Raw genomic sequence first — 21,216 nt, 5'->3', positions numbered from 1 at the left:
ATATATTTGGAAATGATTATACGTGAAGTTGTAAGCTAAGTACCATCGGCCAGTCCTAAAGCATTGAATGTCAGTTTCTTTTAGTAGGAAATACCGTGTAGGACTGTAGTTCTCTTAGGCATGCATGTAATTAAGAAGTATGACATTCATCTGTAATTGCATCACAATGGCTCAAAACTCTGCATTTGTAAGGAAAATGATTGTTGGTTTAAGAAATTTTTTAAAGTCTTAGTAAGGCTTTATATAACAGGGTAAAGTAGAGAGAAGTGGGCCAGGCTGGGGGCAGGGGGAAGAAGAATTTAAGTTCTGTGTCCAGCTAACCCTTCTAGGTTCTTTTTCAACTTTACACACTCCTTAGAAACCCTAATCTAGAAACCCAAACTGGTAATGACTGCAGATACTTTATTGCCTGGCAAAGTGTTTTGTTGACTTCTTTGCTTTCTGCTTTGTTTGCAGTGAGGCTTTAAGTGCCTTCAAATTGTGTATGCTGGCTTAAATTCCATATTATCTTATAACCTGGCCCTATTTACATAGGGTATTTATGTTCTCTACCTGGCATTTGTAGGCTTTGAGCTGTCACACCTGTTTTGTCATTAGCTGCTACCCCTAGTTTTATAACTCTCAGAACAAACTTTTATCTACTATATTTTTTTCTCTGTGTCTGAAGGAAGAAAGCTTGAAAGCTTAAGTCCTTTCAGTATTGTTTGTAAACATTAGTAGTAATGATCACTTCTGTGCGAACTATTATTGTGTACCACTTTAAGTATGTGCATTGTGAGAAATTTGGTTTCTGTTTTTATACTTAATTAAACTGTTTGCCTTTCTGATAATTCTTTAAACACAGGTACCTGGGTAAACTGGGCATTGGTGACTCACACCTGTAATCCTAGCTACTCGGGAAGCAGAGATCAGGAAGATTGAGGGTCAAAGCCAGCCCCAGAAAATAGTTCACAAAACCATATCTCAGAAATGCCCATCATTAAAAAAAGGCTATCAGAGTAGCTCAAGTGGTGGTAGAGCACTTGCCTAGAAAGCATGTGGCCCTGAATCCAAACCACCAAAAAATAAATAAATAAATGTTTATCTGGGTAAATTACTATCACAGGTATAATAATCTAATAGAGAAACGTTTCTTTAGATCTGTTAATCAGCTTATAAAGCCAGTTACCATAAATTTACTTGTAGAAAATAATACGCTTTTTTATTTTATATTTTCAAATGCACTTTTTAGTTACTGGAAAGAGTGCTAACACCATTGTGGACTTTTATCAAGGGATCTCAAGAAATGAAGATAAGACATCTTTCTGAAACTTAGACTATTACCATTTTGAAGTTCTGGAAACTATTGCCAAGAAGTGGGACACATCTAACATGTGACAAAGTAATAAAATCAGAAAATAAACTCTAGTTTCAAATTTGGATACAAAGGCAAAGATCTCACTAACTTTTGATAATATCTACCGCTTGGCCTTTCAACATGGACTGGTTGAGCACACACTATGCAGAAAGCATGAGACCTTGTCATCAGAGTTTGGAGTGTGTCTTGCAACAGAGGAGATAGGGAGAGAATTGGAAAGTGTGTATATCTATGTATGTAACCAGCTAATTGTGAGACTGGTTTGTTTCTATCTCCATCTGTGTGTGCTGGTTTTAAGTAGCTTTACAGGTTAACTTAATGTCTTGCTATGAATCCACATTGCTTTCTTTAGGAAGGTAATTGCTTTTGTTTGTTTTAGTTCTTCTGGATCAACCTCAGTCGTGACACACAGCAGTTCAGGAAATAGCCTAAAGCGCCCAGATACAACAGAATCACTGAATTCATCCATGTCCAATGGAACAAGTGATGCTGGTAAGGGACCTTTGATAACTTTTTTTTTCTTTCTTAGAAACATTTATAATACTGATAGCAGTACAATTAGGTCCAATTTTAAAGCAGTCTAAGAAGATGTGTTCTATTTTAGACCTTTTTGATTCACATGATGACAGAGACGATGATGGAGAAGCGGGGTCAGTAGAGGAGCACAAGAGTGTCATCATGCACCTCTTATCACAGGTTAGGCTTGGAATGGATCTTACAAAGGTAAGACCTAAATTTGGCATTTGCTCTTACTGTATGTATATGAGTTGCCAGGAATTGAGTGGTGAATGTTCTTACAAAAGTTAATATGCTATAACATTTATTAATACTTGTGTCTTATGATTTACTATGTAAACTGAAATTTTTTCATTTTTATGGATGAAATAAGAGAAGCTAGTATAATTTCTTAGAGAATAGTGTATGGGTTATATGGATAGTAAGATTTGAATTTTATTTGCAGCAAATGAGAAATAGTATGGGGCTTGGTTAGTAGTTTGGGCAAGGCCTAAGGCAGTGTTGTGTGCACAGAATCAAAATGATCAGAGTTCTGATCTTTGGATAAGAGAGGACCTGTGTTGCATCCTATTACCAAACCATGTGGCCTTGAGCAAATCCCCTCTTCTGTGGTCACATGCAAAATGGATATGCAGTAGCCTACTTTAGTTGGTTATTGTAAGGATCAAAGAGGTAGGTAGGGAATGTAAAATTGTATGACACACACTGAGTCATACAGTGGCTGCAATCTGGATTTGAATAAAACCTCAGCTCTACACAGAATGCCCAGTTGATTTAGGAGACAGTGTATGTGTTTCTGTGTCACTATACTAGAAAGCTCATCCTTTCACTTATTTCTTACCATAGCACTGCATAGTAGGTATTATTGCTAACTCCATTTTAAAAGAGGAAATTAAACTCAAAAAGGTTAAGTAATTTGGCTGGATCATACTAAGTACAGAACTGAGATTCTTATCTGGCCGTGATTGTTTTTGTCTTAGGATTTGAGCTGTAATAACTTTTACATTAATTGAATCTCATTATTCTACCCAGTTTTTGACAAGTTACTGATATTTAGACTTTTTTTCTTTCTTTCTTTTATTGTGGTACTGAGGATCAAACCCAGGGTCTCATGCATGCTAGGCAGACTCCAAATACTGAGCTACATTCCCAGCCCCTCGTTTCTATTATGACAAAATCAACTCCAGTACTTTAGTTTTGTCAGTAGTGAACTTCATTTTGGTTTTGAATTTAGAGGGCCATTAAGGAAAAAGATTAATTCCATAATACCTCTTAGAGTCATGTGTTACTGAACCACAGGAACACGGTCTGAGAAATGTATGGGTAACATGATTTTGTCATCATGTAAATATTGTAGTATGTCTTTATACAAATCTAGATTCTGTAGCCTACTACACATCTTGGCTATATTGTAATTTTATGGGACCACTGTCTTATATGTGAGAACAGAAGCACAAAAATAACATTAATTTGTGGAGCCCAACAGACTCACTAGGAATACAGTCAGTAGAATATTTGCAGGCATTTGTCTCCAGATTGCTTTAGTAATCATTAAATTGCATAACCGCTGGTCCTTTTGTTGTTGTTGTTGTCTATATATATTTGCTTTTCCTTTTGTTGTATAAAAAGACTTCTGCTTTTCCAGAAGTGGTCCATCACACTGCTCATTGAATCTCACTGGCTGGCCAGAGTCAGGCATGTGTCCATGTCTAAACCAATTACTGGCAAGAGAACTGAGTAACTGGTTTAAATTAATCTGCCCAATGGGAGTGTGGAGAGAGGGCCAGAAAACCTATACCCAAACCTGAATGGAATTGGAGTTCTGGTAGGGATAAAGTATGTAGTTAGGTAGTCAACCAAAAATGTCTACCACAGTCAGGTTTATAATTCTTACCTCACATAATTTTCCCTTCTAGATAATCCATATTTGGGCCCATAGTCACTGAAAGCTTGTTATATTATGAAAGATGTTATGATAATTATCTTTTACTGAATATCTCAAAAGTTAGCCATTTTAGAAATCTTTATTGGCGTAAGTGGCTGTGATTGCCAACAGTTTTATACAGTTTTATACATTCTGAAGTATAATTACAGTAATGCCTTAAATTTGGATCTTACTCTGTTTTCTAAAGGTGTTTTTAGATACTTTCTAAAAAGAGTTTATTTTCTAAGTATCTTTTAGTTTTTAAAATATTACAAATGCATATCCCATTTATCTGTCTTTAAAACAGCCCTAAGATAAAAGCAGAGCAAGTAATTGTCCTCCTTTTATCAGGACTTACAGAAGTTGAGTTAATTTTCCATGGTCTCCTCATAACTAAGAAGTGGCAAACAAATGCTTGAACACAGGCTGGGGGTGCCAAGCCCAGCTTTCTCTGATCTTTTTCTAGCAGTTTGACATAATGGCATAGATTATGTTAAAAAAAATGAAGTAGATCTGTTGAATGAGAGTTTTCAAGAAGATTTATATAAGTAGGGAAATTTGTTTTGTTTGATTGCAAGTGAAATCAAACTTTTAAAATATTTTTGGCTACTCTTTGTTGTTCTTAAATTGCCAATTTTTTGTTCACTTTCTACTGGACTAGCGATCTTTTTCTTGTTGATTCGTAAGAGCTGCTTATATATTAAAGGTATTTACCTCTGCTTTGTTTTCAGCATTCCTACTTGGTGATTTATAATTTCTAAGTTCTCTAAAGTGGTAGGAACTTACTCCAAGTTAGTATATGTATGTACACCTGTCTATACACATGTGTAGGTGTGTATATATCTATATAAATATAGATGCTTTCCTGCCAATCAAAACATGTTTAGATTATGAATATACATATCCTGTGGAGAGAAAATGTTTATTTAAAATTTAAACACTGGAGTTGGAGAATAAAGATTCTAAAGTGCCTTAGTGTCTCTTTCCAAGCTTGTGTTCCATCAGTCCTCTTAATCCACTCTTCGTGTACCCTGTCACCCTATCTCCTATCTCTGTGATCCCTAGGTTATTTAGTTTCCTACTCTCTATTATTATAGCCTTACTTCTCTCTAAGGCTTTTCTGTAATGCTGCCTCAACAAATTATCTGCTCTGCCCTCATTCTGATCCCCAAACAGAACATATCTCCCTCAATCAGACTTCCAGGATCCTTTGAGCATCTCTTGTATGGCACTTGACATATTCAACCTAAAATTTAAATGCTGGTACTATCTTTGTCTTCTCCTTAGCTTTTACAACAGGACTATTAGTGGAGATACAATAATTACTAAATTTAAAGGAATTTTTGCTTACTCTGATGCTTTACTTCATGATAATCAATTGATAATCTGATGTAGATTTCAAAAAGTATTCTTCCATTCCCATTTACCAATACAGTCCTTCCTTTTTATTAGTTAATCTTCATCTTTCTCATGTCTTCCCATTTTCCAGTTTCTGTCTCCTTTGCTTTTGTCTGTCACAGTTGCAGCCCCTTAAACAAATCTTCATGGGCCCAGCTCTGCAGTAGAGAGAATTATTGATTTTCCATTTTTATTCTCTTCTTACTCCTTTAATTACTCAATTAAATTTTTCTTTCTTTTTTTTTTTTTGAGGAAGGGTCTCACTGTGCCAACCCAGGCTAGCCTGGAACTCAGGATCCTCCTGCCTCAACTTTCCTGAGTGCTGGGTTTACCTCCACATCCAGCTTCAGTTAAAATTTTCTTACTGTGTAAAAGTAGCTTGAGAGTGCTAGTGTGACTAAAACTTAGTCCTTGTACTCTAGGCACTCATCGTATATGAGGGTATATATTTATAAGTAAATACATTTCCTGGTACACCTATTGGTGATAGTAAAGGAGCAGAGGAAAGTGCACAGCTATACATACACCTTTGTCAGAATTCCACATTTTATAATAGAGAAGTGAGAAAATTTCTCATTTTGTCTGATCTTCATTTTTTTTAATCTTCATTTTTCTCCAGTATAAAATAAGGATAATTTCTTCATATGACTGTTGTAACATTTAATAAGATAGTGTATATTGTAATGCCCAAGCAGCTAGGAGGTATCAAAGATTTGCTACTGAGTGGTTTGTTGTTATTACACTTAGGGAGAAAAGGGAACTGGCACAGAGGAAGTAACTTGAACATTGAAATCCCCCTCTCTGTTTCTCATCTGCTGGGTGTGTCAATGTGCATTTATGAATCACAACAGTTTGAGAAGTGGTTTTTAGAAGATACCTATATGTGGTGGGGTGTGACCATAATTAGAATGAGTACTTTTTGGCAGTTCAGCAATCTGTTTATCGATCATGAAATTTAATCTCCAGAGGTCAACTGTGTATGTTTTTCAGGTAGTTCTTCCAACATTTATACTGGAAAGAAGATCTCTTTTAGAAATGTATGCAGACTTTTTTGCACATCCGGACCTGTTTGTGAGGTATTTGGCTGAATGCAGCAATTTTTTAAGTTGGTACTCAGTAGTTTTCCTTCTTTGCGATATAGATGGATTCCTTCTTACCTTTCAAACATTTCTGGGGTTATAAAAGTGGTATTGAGTATTGTGTCAGTATTGGATGCTTGTTTTCTAAGGTTATATGGTGGTCATGTTCTTAGGCAACCAAGTTTACCATTTCAGGAAAAAAAACTTAAAAGCCCATTAGGTGGCCAGTATTTGCAGGGCCAAGGCTATTGAGTTTGTTTGATTCAGAGATTGGTAATTACTGTTTATTTCTTTGTACTGTGTCCTGATGAAGTTCACTTAATTGAGTTCAGCAGACCTTTCTAAAATACCTGTTGTTTCTCAGGTACTTTGTTTTGAACTGGAGAGATAAAAATTTTAGTGTCAGATTATAGTCTTATTTATAAACTCTACATGTCAAGTTTATAATAATAGCTATATGTTCAGGGATATAGAAGAAAGGTCAAGGTGGTATAGATTTACAAGGAAGCACATTCACAATCCTTCTCACTGGTAGTGTGAAAATAGCCTTTTTTTTAAAATAGGAAATATTCTAAACCATCTTTTCTGAGTGCATTCCTTGGCCTTGGACTATGATTTACAAAAGCCAGAAACAACTTGCCTAGGTTTCACAGAGTATGTGCACACTGGCTAACATTGACATATATACTTCCTTCTTGCTGAGGAATTTAAAAGAACCATGTAACAAGTTCCCTAAAAGGCAGAAATTCAAAAAATAAATGTGTTGATATTGAATGCCTTTTTAAATTAATAATTTAATACATAAGCTTTTATTAGTAATACGTGCAGTTGTTAATTAGGTATAGATTTGAAATTTAAGACTAGTTTTTATTTTTGAGAATTTAGACTTTGTGGTCCCTAGATGAACCACTTAAAAAAAACAAAAACATAGCTAAGAAGCCAATAGATAAGATGAAATGGAATGCCAAAGATACTTGGTTAATACCCAAAAAAGGAGGAAAAGAGAAAAAGTAGAACAAGGAACTAGATATCAAGTTAAACCCATCTTCACCCAGTAATTCCACTAAATGTAAATAGAATATACTCTGTTTAAGAGAACAGCAATTATCTACCTGGATAAAAAAATTAAGATGCATCTGTATACTATTTGAAAGGGAGAGTCTTTAAATATAAAAACACTGCTTGGTTAAAAGTAAAAAAGGGCTGGGAACATATCTCAGTGGTAGAGTGCCTCCTTAGCATTTGTGAGGCCCTAGTTTTGATCTCCAACACTGTGAAATAAATAAAAGGATAAAGATAAACCATGCAAAACATAAAGCATAACAAAGTGGGTGTAACTGTATTACTGTCAGACAAAGGAGATATGTAACCAGAGATAATTTGTAATGATAAAAGTATAAATTTGTCAAGTGTTATAATATTCATAAATGTATATATATCTATTAACACAGCTTTAAGATACATACAGCAAAAATTGACTAGAAGAGCAGGTCCACCAATCTCTCCCTCAGGAATTGATTAAATAAGTAGCCCTCACCTCCATTCCTAAGAAAATCTGTAAGGCTATAGAAAATCCAAACCGCATGATTAGTCTCCTTGAGCCAACTGACCTTTGCAAACACTGCCAGCAATTGAACAACACATAGTATTGTCAAGTACACGCGGTACAATGGAATGTTCATCAAGTTAAATCATATACTGGGAAGCCTTAATAAATTTAAGTAAATTTAAAACAATTGCAATCAATACATATTTTCTGACCACAAAAGAATTAAATTAGAAATATGATAACAGATATAGTAAATTACTATTTAGTAATGAAACAATACAATTATAAAGTTCTAGAAGCAGCAAAACTAATCTATGGTACTAGAAACTAGAAACAGTGTTTGCCTTAAGTAGTAATTGATTGCTTAGAAAGGGGGAGGGTGAAACTTTTGGAATAAAGGAAATTTTCTGTGTTCTGATTGATGATTAGGTAAATAGATATAAGTATTTGTCAAATTCTTTTAAACAAACACTAAGATTAGTGCATTTAGTTATGTACATTATACCCGAATTTAAAATTTAAATCAGTATGCACAGTGTATCCATGGCTCGGGGTAGACAGTGTTGGGGAGCTGCATCAGCTTGCATCCTGCCAAAGAACAGGACATTACAGTTTATCTTTTTCTTTTCCAGCATTAGTGATCAGAAGGATCCCAGGGATCGAATGGTTCAGGTTGTGAAATGGTACCTTTCAGCCTTTCATGCAGGAAGGAAAGGATCAGTTGCCAAAAAGCCATACAACCCCATTTTGGGTGAAATCTTTCAGTGTCACTGGACATTACCAAACGATACTGAAGAGAACAACACAGTGAGTTCTGTGCTATGGTTTATTTATGGTTTCAGTTGTATGCTGATTTAAGAGTCACTTTAGGGGCAGATAATAATGATGACGATAATTATTAAAAGATGCTCACCACGCAAAGAACATTACTGTTAGATGAACTTGTACACCATAATGATAATTTATGCTTGTCAGGATTCTCAGTTTTGTTTTGAAAAGATCATTATAAGGATTTTGTAAAAATAAATAAATTTAGAAGCAAGGAGAGCACAAAGGAAGCATTATTTCAGGAGAAATGTGACTGGTTCCAGCTACTTTTCAGAAATAGAACTAATTGAGGGAGCTAAAGGAAAGGAGACAAAATCAGATGAGTCCTTGCATGTGTAGCTCAGCAGTTGGTGGCATAATTTACTAATAGAAAAGATCAGACTTGTGGAAGGAAAAATCAAGAATTCTTATATGAAATTAGAGTATGAAAAGACTGTTAAAACATGTAAATGGAACTGTCATTTTGGAGTGTGGAGTTGAGGAGAGAGGTCTGAGGTGGAAATCGGACTTTCACAGATTTTAGTGCGCTATCATAAAACCCTAGATTTGAATGAATTATCAAAGAAGACAGTCTGGCTAGACAAGAGTACGTAACCCAAAACTGAGCCCCAAGGCTCTGATATTTAGAGAATAGTTTAAAGATAATGACCAACAAGGAAGAGTCACATACATTAAAAGTCTTCTAGGGCGCCAACCATGGTGGCACATGCCTCTAATTCCAGCTACTCAGAAGCACAGATTGGAAGGAACATGGTTTGAGGCCAGCCCAGGCAAAAAGTTGACCCCATACAATCCCAGCTACATGGGGGTGTAGGTAGGGTCACGTTGGCCCTGAGAAAAACTTGAGGCCCTATCCAAAAAAAAAAGTTAAAAAAACTTTTTCTAGGGATGGAAAAAGGAAAAACTACTAGTCCGCTGCACATGGCACATCTTTCAGTAAATGTCACTCCCTATGTCTTAACCTTTCCAAGTACCCACATTACATGTAGTCCTTACTAAAGACAGAGGCAGTATGTATCTCTTTTTGTTCATTTCACAGACGTAACTGCCTTTTTTGTGCTAGGCCTTGCCCTGAGTTAGGACACGAAGCCTTTATGAATGTCTTAGTGTAGGCCACGTGCAGTGTTCTTACACCTGTCATTGGCTGCAATCCTAGCTACTCAGGAGGTAGACATTGGGAGGATTGCAGTTGGAAGCCAGCCTGGGCAAAAAGTTTGCCCCATTTCAACCAATAAAACCTGGGCATTGTGGTGTGTGCCTGTCATCCCAGCTACATGGTAAGTTCTAGGCCAGCCAGGCATATATATGAGACCCTATCCAAAAAATTGCTGAAGCAGGCTTTAGGTGGTAGTCACTTTAGGTAAAGTGACTCAAGCAGTAGAGCACCTGCCTAGCAAGTGTGAGTCTCTGAGCTCGAGACCCAGTACCACTACCAAAACAAAATAAAAAGGGCTGGAAGTATGGCTCAAGTGTTAGCACTTGCTTGGTAAGTTGCAAGGTCCTAAGTTCAAACCCAGTACTGCCAAAATAAAAAAAAAAAAAGAATGTGTTAGTGTAGCCAGGACAACTGACCTAAAAGTATGTATGGGGCATTTGGTGTGCATACAGGAGGAAGCAGAGACTACAGTTAGATTCTGCATTGTCATTTGTTCCCACATTAAGAATGGCATTATATTTGCTTGCAGGAGCTAGTTTCAGAAGGACCAGTTCCCTGGGTTTCCAAACACAGTGTAACATTCGTGGCTGAGCAGGTCTCCCATCATCCACCAAGTAAGTTAACAGAGCTTTTCTACTGTGTCCACTCTCACAGTGTTCTGTATAGAGAAGGGTCATAGCTGAAGTCACTTTACCTTTAGTTATATGGCTAGCTATATCATCTCTATAACGTCAACTGGAAACTCAGTTGATTGGTTCTTACCTGTTTCTTGTATAAGTTTCAAAGACTCTTTTAGCATAACTGATTAAATATGTACAAAAAGGAGAGATTTGGGAAACCAATGTTTAATGTTTCTAAACTCATCTGACACATAATGATCTGTGCTGTAGATACCTTAGCAACTTTGAGACAGTTTGTGTAATTACTAGTTTTTGCACAGTGTATTCCAGATGTAGTGGAGAGAATAATCTTACTTGTTCAATACAGTATTAAGACTGAAACTACTGGATGGGTTCACATTGAGATGTGGGGCCTGGGCATCCTTCCTGACCAGGAGACAGATGGTTCTTTAGATTTTACACCTCCTGGATTGCTATACCTTTGTATTTTAGGGGAGTTCCTGCCCAATGGGCTTTAAATAGGTGCTTACATTGGAGATAGGGTATAAAAGGTAGATAGGTACCTCATGGCAAAACTTAAGCTGTTCTTTGAGGGGTAAATTGTTTCTCCATAGAACCAGCTTTTTTCTCAATTAAGTGAATTTGGACAGGGGACTGTAGCTCTGTAGTATTTTAATGGAAAACACTTTCTATTCAGTTTCAGCCTTTTATGCTGAGTGCTTTAATAAGAAGATACAATTCAATGCTCATATCTGGACTAAATCAAAATTCCTTGGGATGTCAATTGGGGTGCACAACATAGGGCAAGGTAAGTTGTGGCCATTGGGTTGATTACAATGTTAATAGGATTCTAATATGTGTTCAGACACTTGTAAGAAAAACATGGCCCCAGAGAGCCAGATTGGATGCTATTTCAAGTAAGTGTATAAATTAGGGATGAGGACAGGGGTGGGGTACAAAATAGGCCATCCCTAAACTAACAAAGCCTTGTGGCTAGTTGATCCTGCTCATCAGAGGTTCTGTTCCTCTCTCCGTAGGCTGTGTCTCATGTCTAGACTATGACGAACATTACATTCTCACATTCCCCAACGGTTATGGAAGGCAAGTAGCCCTGAGTCCATCTCCTCTGGTCACTAGCAGACCCTGCTGTTTCTTAAACCATGCGCTTCCCTTTTTCCCTTTTAACTCTCAGCCTTACCTGAAAACTTTTGATTTTGCAGGTCTATCCTCACAGTGCCATGGGTGGAATTAGGAGGAGAATGCAGTATTAACTGTTCGAAAACAGGCTATAACGCAACTATCGTCTTCCACACTAAACCTTTCTATGGAGGCAAGAAGCACAGAATTGCTGCTGAGATCTTGTAAGTATTTTTTTCTGCCTCAGAAATTCTGCTTTTCTGAAGGACTTTCCTTTCATTTTGAACTTCTGTTAGGAATTGACCATTTTAATGGTTCTGTCTTTGGAAACTTGTTTCACATCTTGTATGTCAATCTCTTCCTAAAATTCTGTATCAAAAGGAGACCTAAGGGCTGGTGGAGTGGCTCAAGTGGTCAAGTGTATGCCTAGTAAGTATGAAGCCCTGAATTCAAATTCTAGTACTGCAGCCAAAAAAAAAAGACCTTACCTAGGCACTGGTGGCTCACGCCTATAATTCCAGGTTGGGAGGATCAAGGATCTAGGCCATCTTGGGCAAAAAGTTCGTAAGATTCCATCTCAATAGATGGGCTCGGTGGCACATGTGCCTATCATCTGAGCTATGTGGGAGGCTAAGATTGGGAGGATCGTGTTTCTAGGCCAGCCCAGACAAAGTTTCTAAGACCCATCTGAACAGAAAAGGTTGGGCATGGTATCTTGGTGCCTGTCATCTCAACTACTGTGGGAGCATAAATAGAATCACTGTCCAGACTAATCTACTATGCAAAAATCAAGACCCTAACTCAAAAATAACCAATGCAGAAAAGACTGGGAGGCATGGCTCAAGCAGTAGAATGCCTGCCTACCAAGCATGAAGCCCTGAGATGAAATCCCAGTACTGCCCCCCCGCCCCAAAAAAAAACCGAAACCCTGGAGATTTAAGCCCTATTTCAAACAATCAGAGGTCATCAATGGGCTCTCTTTCCTGGGATCTTGATTTGCAATGGAGAACTGAAAGGGTCTCCCCGGGTTGCTTAGCTAACACAGACCTTCATTCTTGATTCCTTGCTACAAGATTGGACCATGAGCCAGTCCCTACAATAGACTTTTGTAACCTACTAAAGTATATCTGAAGTCTTCATAGCCTCTCATACTGTGCTTTTGCTGGGGAATAACAGTAAGCTCCACATGTAGCAGGCATTTGGTTTGGTTCCATTTGACACTTTTGGGTCCAGGAAAGGAGGCTGTGCTGACTAAAAGACAGTTGGAGGGTTTAGAGCCTACCTGGAAGAGCAGAGTCTACAGTGTTGTTCCACAGGGTTTTTCTGCATCCTAGAAAGCCTTATTATGAATAGCGTCTAGATGGAAGTCACATGACCAGTTTTCCAGGGAGATGACTCAGTTAGGATAACAAAATCAGCATTCAGAGAAATCATGAATAGAGCCTTGAACACAAAATGAAGTTTACTAAGGATCAGTATAAAATCCCAAAAAAATTGCATTCAGAAAATATGGGCAGGGCTTGAGAGCAGCCCAGTTCACTACTGTGATATAGCTGCCCCCTAAAAACCAGGCTGCTGATGCACAGAATAAAGATACGGGTGGGCCTGCCTTCTAGAACTCCTAAGAACCAATACCTATGGGAACTGCTAGCACAGCAGAATTATTTGCCAGAATCATACAGTAGGAAGATTGCCTTCAAACTTGTGAGCTGAAAGAGCTCCTGATAAGGGTCATTAAATTTGGGATTTGAGCATCAGATAAAGGTCTACATTATTACCTCAGTTATTCTCAACCTTTTTGGTCTGTAGATCTCTTTATTAAAGAGCATTTGCTCATGTTGATTATATCTACATTATTTTTCATATAAGTTAAAACTTAAGATTTTAAAGTAGTCATTTGCAAACAATAGTAGCATTTTATGAAGAAAATAACTTCTGAAACTTTAAAAATTTTTGAAAAGAGTTAGCACTGCATATTTTACAAATCACAAATATCATTAAGACTGATGGAGTCTCTTGTCTGCTGCTTGCATTCAGTTTGTTGCTCCATACCACATAGCCTCTGGAAAACTCAGTACACTGTGAGAAAACTGAGTGGAAAAGGCAAGTAATGTCTTACTGTGAAAACAAGTTTTGGTCTCATGGACTCCCTCCCAAACAGGATCTTGGGAACTTTGAGGGGTCCCCACACCACAATGTAAGAACTACTGCACAATAACCTTCTAAACTTGGTATCTTAGTATTTTTTTGTCCTGTCCTCCTCTCCCCATACGCCCATGTTATACTCCCATGTTATAGAGGATGGTTTCCAGTTCATGAATAGCAGGTTTGATGTCTCTACCTTTTTTTAATTTCTGACCTTTCTTCAATTCATGCCTTGCCCTTCCTCACCTGTCCTTTGCTGTGATGCTTATCTGCCTAAATTCCATGACCTAAAACTGTAGTGCCTGGGAGAGCTTTTTAGGAAGAGATGTTTGCTCAGGAAAAGTAAGTCAAAGTTTTTGACCTAAAGATCCCTTTAAACTTGAGAGTGAAAACCTGGTCTTACATTTTACCCTTAAGCTAAGCTTCCTTACACCAGCAGTTTTACCCTTGACACCTGCTGTCCATGAGCTCACTAGAGTATTTGCCACCTAGAATTTCAGTGTTGATGTCTCTCCACTAGGCTGTGAACAACTTGAGTGCAGGGAATGTGCAAAGCCCTAGCACCTAGTGCCAAGGTCTCTTGCCCATCTCATACCCACTGTTCATGGAATCAATCTACAATTCATCAGATCTTGTTCAGTGCCATATTCTTAGTTGACCTGGCAAATCCAGATCTGTCGAGCTGCTTTTATCAAAGACTTCACAGTTCTTCTATGTTTCACTATGTGTAGGTAAGCCATACTGGCCACATTTATTGGTAGAATAATCTTCGACTTGAGACTAACACAAGTGTTTTCTTTTCTGTTTAGTTCTCCAAATGACAAGAAGTCTTTTTGCTCAATTGAAGGGGAATGGAATGGTATAATGTATGCTAAATATGCAACAGGGGTAAGAATCTATATTTTGCCACTTGTTTTAGGCTACATTGAATTGTTGTAGCCTATCCTTTGTTCTTGTTTCCTTCATCTGGAACATTAACCCCTGAGACCAGCTCTAAAGTCATCTCTTCAGGATGATCATTTTCCTCCCTTCCCTCACCTCTTTTCCAGCAGTGCAGGTAATAGAATGATTTTTACTTTTCTCACTGCTCTCAAAACACTTGAGAATAATTTATGTAAAATAATGGTTGACACTTAGCAACCACCCAGTAAATGTTAGGTATGTTGTCAAAATATGTGGTTTTATAAAGTGAAGTGCTAAAACTAATGTGTGTGTGTATTTGTACGTACTCATACTTTAAGATCAATAAGATTTATTGATTGCCTTAAACTAGGGATATAAGAATAAGTAAGATAGTCCTGCTTGATGCCAGTGGCTCATGCCTATAATCCTAGCTCCTCAGGAGACAGAAATCAGGAGGATCGTGGTTTGAAGCAAACCTAGGCAAATAGTTTGAGACCGTATCTCGAATATACCCAATGCAAAAAAGGCTGGAGGCGTGGCTCAAGTGGTAGAGGGCCTGAGTTCAAGCCCTAGTATTGCCACCAAAAAAAAAAAAAAATCTGTCCTCTATATGGCACCTCTACCCATGAGGGTAGTCTTAAACCAGGAAAGAAAGGTAGTATGAGAATAATAGGAAGAACCAGTAAACTGTGCTTTGGAGAGAATATTTGCAGTATAAAAGGCACATCTTCACACAGGCTGCTTAACATGAGGACTGGTTGCTAGAGATCTGGCTCCTCAAGAGATTATATCCTTAGCATGTATCCTTATTGAAAATACCTGTTCACTTGAGCCTCTGGACACACAGCTATTACCATTTTAGGCTTAAGGCTGTAGATATAACTTATTGTATCATTAAGATATATGGGATTTATCTGTCCAAGTCTTCTGGGAAGGGCTGCCTTTTTCTCCAATAAAAAGTTGAATAATCATCCCTCTATCTTTGTTTTGTAGGAAAATACAGTCTTTGTAGATACCAAGAAGTTGCCTATAATCAAAAAGAAAGTGAGGAAGTTGGAAGATCAGAATGAGTACGAATCTCGCCGGTAAGGACATAAAACTAGAACAGTTGCACTAAACAGTGTTTACCCTGCTGCCTAGGCTGGTTTTGGAACATAAAAATATCAAGAGAAACTCACTGTAGGCTAAGCTCAAATACCTAGGTTCCTTTGTTAGTACCAGCACTTACAAGCTTTGTAACCGCAGCTAAGTTTGCTAACCTCTTCACCTCCCATCATACAGTGGGAATAATACAGCCTTGAGAGAAAGCTTGCAGTTGACCTCTTGATCCACTTAGATCACATTTTTAATCTAAGGGTGTTTTTCTGAAGGGGAACTTCTCAGCTCCTTTGATATAATCCTTTTAGTTTATGGTAAAGGGCACTCAGATTCTAGAGAGGTAAGTAGACTCCCCAAAGTTGTGTAGAAAGTTAGAGGTAGAGCCAAAAGTAGACTTTTGATCTCAGCTCCCGCTGTTCTTTCTTGTCCCTTATTGTTAACAAGCTGCTTATTCTTTTTTTTTTTTTTTTTTTGGTGGCATTGGAGTGTGAACTCAGGGCTTTGGGCTTTACAGGCAGGTGCTCTACCACTTGATCCACATACCCAGTCCTTTTTTTGCTTCGTTATTTTTCAAGTAGGATCTCACTTTTATGCCCAGGCCTGCCTGTATCATGATCCTCCTGTTTGCACTGGGATGACAGGTATGCACCAAAATTGGTTGATATGGGGATCTCATGAACTTTTTACCCAGGCTGACCTCCAACCATGATCTCCCAGTCTCTGCCTTCCATGTAGCTAGGATTACAGGCATGAGTCATGTGCCAGGCCCTCATTTTCATTGACAACTGGCAGGGGGCACTTCGGGCCCATTTCTCTCTTTTTTTTTTTTTTTTTAAACTCAGTTCAGTGTCCTGTTGTGAGCTTTAAGGAGATTTAATCTGTGAGGTACAGCACTTGAAAACTATTTGATTTATACTTGTTATGCTGTATTCAGAGCTGGCCTTACGGTTTCACTCTCAAGATTGCCAGCTCCTCTTGCTCTCTCTTTTTTTAAGCCTTTGGAAGGATGTTACTTTCAATTTAAAAATCAGAGACATTGATGCAGCAACTGAAGCAAAGCACAGACTTGAAGAAAGACAAAGAGCAGAAGCCCGAGAAAGGAAGGAGAAGGAAATTCAGTGGGAGACAAGGGTAAGCCCCCACCTCCTTCAGTTCCCCCTGTACCTTGAGCAGTAACTCATCTCAGCAAATATTGAAGAAGTGAAGTGGGCAAACACTATTTATGAATAAGATGTTCCCTGGTCCCTGTCTGAGACTCATTTCATCCAGTGGGCAGGGAGAAGACATGAAATAATAATTTTAAAAGAAAGGTACAAAGAAGACTGGAGTTGTGGCTCAAGCAGTAGAGCACCTGGCTAGCAAGCACAAAGCTGAATTCAAACCTTAGTACTGCTAACAAACAAAAAGTACAAAGGAAGCTTACATTGAATTCTCTCTTTCTCTTACAGTTATTCCATGAAGATGGAGAATGCTGGGTTTATGATGAACCATTACTAAAACGTCTTGGTGCTGTGAAGCATTAGGTTGGGAAACTGCAGTTTACACCTGATGACCGGGGCAGTAGCCATAATTAAGCAACAATCAATCTTCCTTCAGGAGAACCTATCACTCCCTTCTTATTGCAGTGGTTCCTATCTCAGGGATACTGGACTTTCCGGTGTAGATGAACAATTAAAGCGGGAAAAGCTTCCCTTTTTTCCTCTGTGGCAGTTACAGTTTTGACTTCAGTCCTGAGAAAACCTTTAGGTTTTGAAACAAGACATTTTTTTTCCAAACCCCATGCTTTAAAAAGCATTTATAAACCCAAGACTCATACTCTGCACTCTAGTTCTGCTGTCAAGATATACAGCCTCTGTTCATATAATCTTGGGTTCTATACATATATACGTATATAGACATACATACATACATATATACATACACACACACATACATATATATATACACACACATATAAACCTGATGACAAATTTTTCATAAATACTCCCATCTCTTGTAAATAATGGTTCCTCAGAATTGTTTCAGAAAATTAGAGCAGTGTATTAAAATCAAGTGTTAGGAAAGTTCATGGTTTCACTTACAATAACTTATTTTGGAATTGAACCACTATTAAATTGTATCTAAACCTGGATTACAGTTATATACTCAGTGCTTCTTAAGGCTTCATAAAGTAATTTTTCCAACGTTTTTAAATATGTGCTTTTTTTTTATCTTCTTTATGGTTAAACTTGGAAGCCAATTATTTGGTAACCTTGACTACAGGAGCAGGGACTCTTAAAATAACAAGTGTTCCAGCCTTTTCCTCATCCCTCCTTTACTTTGTCTTTAGCCCTCACCATGCTATTCTTCAAGTAAGGTGACCCTCATTTTTCATCCAAAAGGGCTTGAGAAAAGATCCCCACTCCACACTAAAACAAAACATACAAAGAATGTCACAGGCAACAGCTGGCTTATTCTGAAGGGAAATACAGAACTATCTTTATTTAAAAATACACTTAAAAAAACAGGTACCTAGCATTTAGGTACTAGTAACAAATTGGTTACATATGGGCTCTCAAGAACTGAAATTTCCTGAGAGGATGCAGGCCAGGGCTTCCCAACTGCTGCATTATGTGTTTGGGATCATACTTGGCCCACCCAACTAATTTCTCTTTGCCAGCCACTGCAATACCCCTGGGTTTGTTAGTCTTAATAGAGGAGGGATACAAAGTAAATTCTATGATACCAGTGCAAAAATTCAGTGAAAGCCCTACGTCAATAAAAGCCCTAGGGCAGTAGTAGTGTAACTCACTCCATAAAATACAAACACATCTTTAAATACACATTGCTTCAGGCCAATGAGACTGCAGTTTATTTGACTATTTTATGGTAGGGGAGAAGGCTGAGTGTTGATGTGAAAGCCCTGATATCATTAATGGGGATGGTGGAATCTGCCAGGAGAGGAGAGGGTGGCAGGTAGGCTAGCTGCATCCCTTCACAAGAGTTGGAATCCTCACCAGAAGGGGTGCCATCCTCTTCCAGTTCGTACTTCCCATATCCAACAACCTGAAAGAGGCCAAAAGACTTATTTAGAATCTGTGCTAACAACTCAAACTCAGTAAATGATAGAACTATAGTTAACCATACTCACATGAACGCTAAGCATTTTACTTCCTGGTCCTCTATGTGCCTTGAACCAGTTGACCAGGTCCGATTTTGAGAATGACTTCAGTGCTTCAATCTTACAGAGGAAGAGAAGATAGGAAAGAAATATGTGTAAGAAAACAGATCATTTTTCTTAAACATAACCCCCCAGGCAGATCTTAAGCCTGCCTAACAGACTTAGTTTGCCCCCATCTTTCCAGAAAAGGATAAAGATGAACCTCAGTGCCACACCTCTGTTATTTCATAGCCTTGATCTACATTAGCAGAAGCAAAACAGCTCTTATACTCAAATACCATTCCCTGAGCCAGAAACCCAAGTCTCTAGTGTACTATTGAAATAGGTGAACTTGTAAGTGGAATGACGTAGAAGCCTCTGGCAATATCCTTTGGTAATGCCAGACAGAGGGTTATATATCAGAGGTAGTACTGGATTGCAGAACCAAAGCTCTTTTGTAGGTTTTACTACTATAAGCTGGAAGTTGTCAAAAGACCTGTCCTTGTAACCATTAAAATCTATAGGAGAAATTGCATCTTCATGAAGACACAGCATCTCAGTTATCTTCAGCAGAACTCTTTTTTTCTTCATAAAATCTTACTGTGATACTCAATACACAACACAAATGTAGCTGCTCTGATTGAAACTGGTGGTGAGGGAGGTTTAATTTTTACCATCCTATTCATAGCCAGCTAATGTACTAGAGAGAGAAATCTGAAACTCAAAACAGGCAAGTAACCAAGCCAAGATGGGTGTCCTAAGTTTCTCTTCCATGTAACACTGGTATTTCTGGACCCAGAACTCATATATAAAATCAGGCACCCTCACCAGTCCATCAGGGCTGTCTTGTTCTGAAAATCATTACCTCATGGGCAAGGCGGTCAAAGAGATACTGCTGTGTCACCACTTCATTCCAGTTCCTGTCCACCTCCTCCCCAAGGTGGGTATCCTCGCACTCTTTCAGCTTGATCAGAGCTGTGACCTATTCCCACCAAAAAGAGGCATACTCAGACATGGTATCTTACCAGTTCCCCCAAAACAAACCTAACTTGTGATGGACCTGCCAGCATGGTGAGAAGGAAGGAAGCTAGGGAGACAAGGTCAGATTAAAGTAGGGCTACAAGTTCAAAAACTGACCAGCACATAAGCACTGTGAAGACTGGTGTCTGGATCTCTTAAAGGCTTATCATAAAAGCCAAAAGATCAGGCTGGTTCACTCAGTTACCTGAGTGTTGAACGCATCTTCAGTGAGGTTCTCAATCTTCTCCTCAAAGCTGGAAAGAAACTCTTCTATCTTCTTATCAACAACTTCAGAGCTGAAACAAGATATATTGAATGAAAAGTTATCAGAGACTTGGTCTCGGGAAGAAGTTGAAGGAACTAAGACTAAGGCATATTTCTAGAGAAAAGGCTGAAATGTTTTCCAAGGCTTCAATACTCCACCCTAAATCAGGAGAGGGGAGAACCCTTACCCACAACCTGCAACCCAATTTCTTGGGAATCACACCTAAGTGTGGCCATTCCAAATCAAGGCTTTACACCTCATTTCCAGCCTGAATGCCAAGTCAGGCAGCCTTCCTTTTCCTGCCCTCTGGTCTCCCTGAAGAGAAAACACTAGCAAACCCAAAAGAATGATCACAGGACTTAAGCCAATTCCTATGGACCAGTGGAACCCTTGATCAGGCCATCTAGTATTCCCCAACTCCTAGCAACTATTGGAACCCTTGCTTAGTTAGTTGCCTAAACCCACACTCTTCAATGTCCAGAACAAGAAGGTTGGGCCCACTTTACTCCCTTCCCTTACTCACTTGTATTTGGTTGCCTGAGTCCCCACAGTGACAGAGAATCCTAGAATTCCAGATGTATTCCTACAGGTTGGGTAGACATGGTACCTACAGCCAGAATAAGAAATTACATGAGTTCATGTGGTCACCTAGGTCCTGCCCTCATAGGCATAAGATACAAAGGAGTAAGGTTTCTACCTATCCTATCCTTGCTAGATCTAGAGGTCCTCAGAGGACCATAAGGGTATGTGCAGCTACTTCAACCTTAAGGTCAAGGTGTCTGTCCAACACTGCTGAACTGGGGTCAAGCTAGCTTTTTTCTTGCTTATCCTGAAATCTGACCAACTGAAAACCCATGTAGTCCAAAATTCAAATTCTAGAAAATTACACTATGCGTGGAAGGACCAAAGAGATTATACAGGCTGCTAAATCAGGGTATCTGATAAAACCTCAGCGTGCAAAATAAGTCCCATTATCCTTGTTTGAGCTCAGTGCCCTCACCAGCAGACTTACCCAAGGGTCTGCTTGGTTCGAAGGAAGTCAAAACAAGGCTCTTCCATATGCATCTGTAATTCAACGTAAT

General features: G+C 38.5%; 2 protein-coding genes across 14 annotated transcripts in view; one reads left to right on the top strand and one right to left on the bottom strand.

Annotated features, from left to right (window-relative positions):
- Positions 1 to 17,903, top strand: part of Osbpl9 (oxysterol binding protein like 9) — a 152,017-nt gene extending 134,114 nt beyond the window's left edge. For 8 of the 9 annotated variants that reach the window (XM_074080152.1, XM_074080150.1, XM_074080149.1 and 5 more), the window contains 12 exons: positions 1,737 to 1,849; positions 1,962 to 2,080; positions 6,186 to 6,271; positions 8,456 to 8,630; positions 10,337 to 10,421; positions 11,125 to 11,235; positions 11,465 to 11,528; positions 11,648 to 11,788; positions 14,519 to 14,597; positions 15,606 to 15,697; positions 16,706 to 16,841; positions 17,159 to 17,903. In XM_074080152.1, the coding sequence (XP_073936253.1) occupies positions 1,737 to 1,849; positions 1,962 to 2,080; positions 6,186 to 6,271; positions 8,456 to 8,630; positions 10,337 to 10,421; positions 11,125 to 11,235; positions 11,465 to 11,528; positions 11,648 to 11,788; positions 14,519 to 14,597; positions 15,606 to 15,697; positions 16,706 to 16,841; positions 17,159 to 17,233 (1,276 nt within the window). In that variant the 3' untranslated portion in view covers positions 17,234 to 17,903. The remainder of the gene's footprint in view (positions 1 to 1,736; positions 1,850 to 1,961; positions 2,081 to 6,185; positions 6,272 to 8,455; positions 8,631 to 10,336; positions 10,422 to 11,124; positions 11,236 to 11,464; positions 11,529 to 11,647; positions 11,789 to 14,518; positions 14,598 to 15,605; positions 15,698 to 16,705; positions 16,842 to 17,158) is intronic. The other variant, XM_074080154.1, reaches the window with a different exon arrangement.
- A 635-nt stretch (positions 17,904 to 18,538) lies between these two features.
- The window catches only part of Nrdc (nardilysin convertase), an 85,354-nt gene continuing 82,676 nt past the window's right edge, over positions 18,539 to 21,216 (bottom strand). For all 5 annotated transcript variants that reach the window (XM_074080142.1, XM_074080143.1, XM_074080144.1 and 2 more), the window contains 6 exons: positions 21,147 to 21,199; positions 20,658 to 20,741; positions 20,075 to 20,165; positions 19,715 to 19,831; positions 18,841 to 18,930; positions 18,539 to 18,755 (listed from right to left, as the gene is read on the bottom strand). In XM_074080142.1, the coding sequence (XP_073936243.1) occupies positions 18,561 to 18,755; positions 18,841 to 18,930; positions 19,715 to 19,831; positions 20,075 to 20,165; positions 20,658 to 20,741; positions 21,147 to 21,199 (630 nt within the window). In that variant the 3' untranslated portion in view covers positions 18,539 to 18,560. The remainder of the gene's footprint in view (positions 18,756 to 18,840; positions 18,931 to 19,714; positions 19,832 to 20,074; positions 20,166 to 20,657; positions 20,742 to 21,146; positions 21,200 to 21,216) is intronic.

Source organism: Castor canadensis, chromosome 7 (genome assembly GCF_047511655.1).
Source record: "Castor canadensis chromosome 7, mCasCan1.hap1v2, whole genome shotgun sequence".
NCBI classification, from domain to species: domain Eukaryota; kingdom Metazoa; phylum Chordata; class Mammalia; order Rodentia; family Castoridae; genus Castor; species Castor canadensis.
This window is presented reverse-complemented; position numbering and strand designations above follow the sequence as displayed.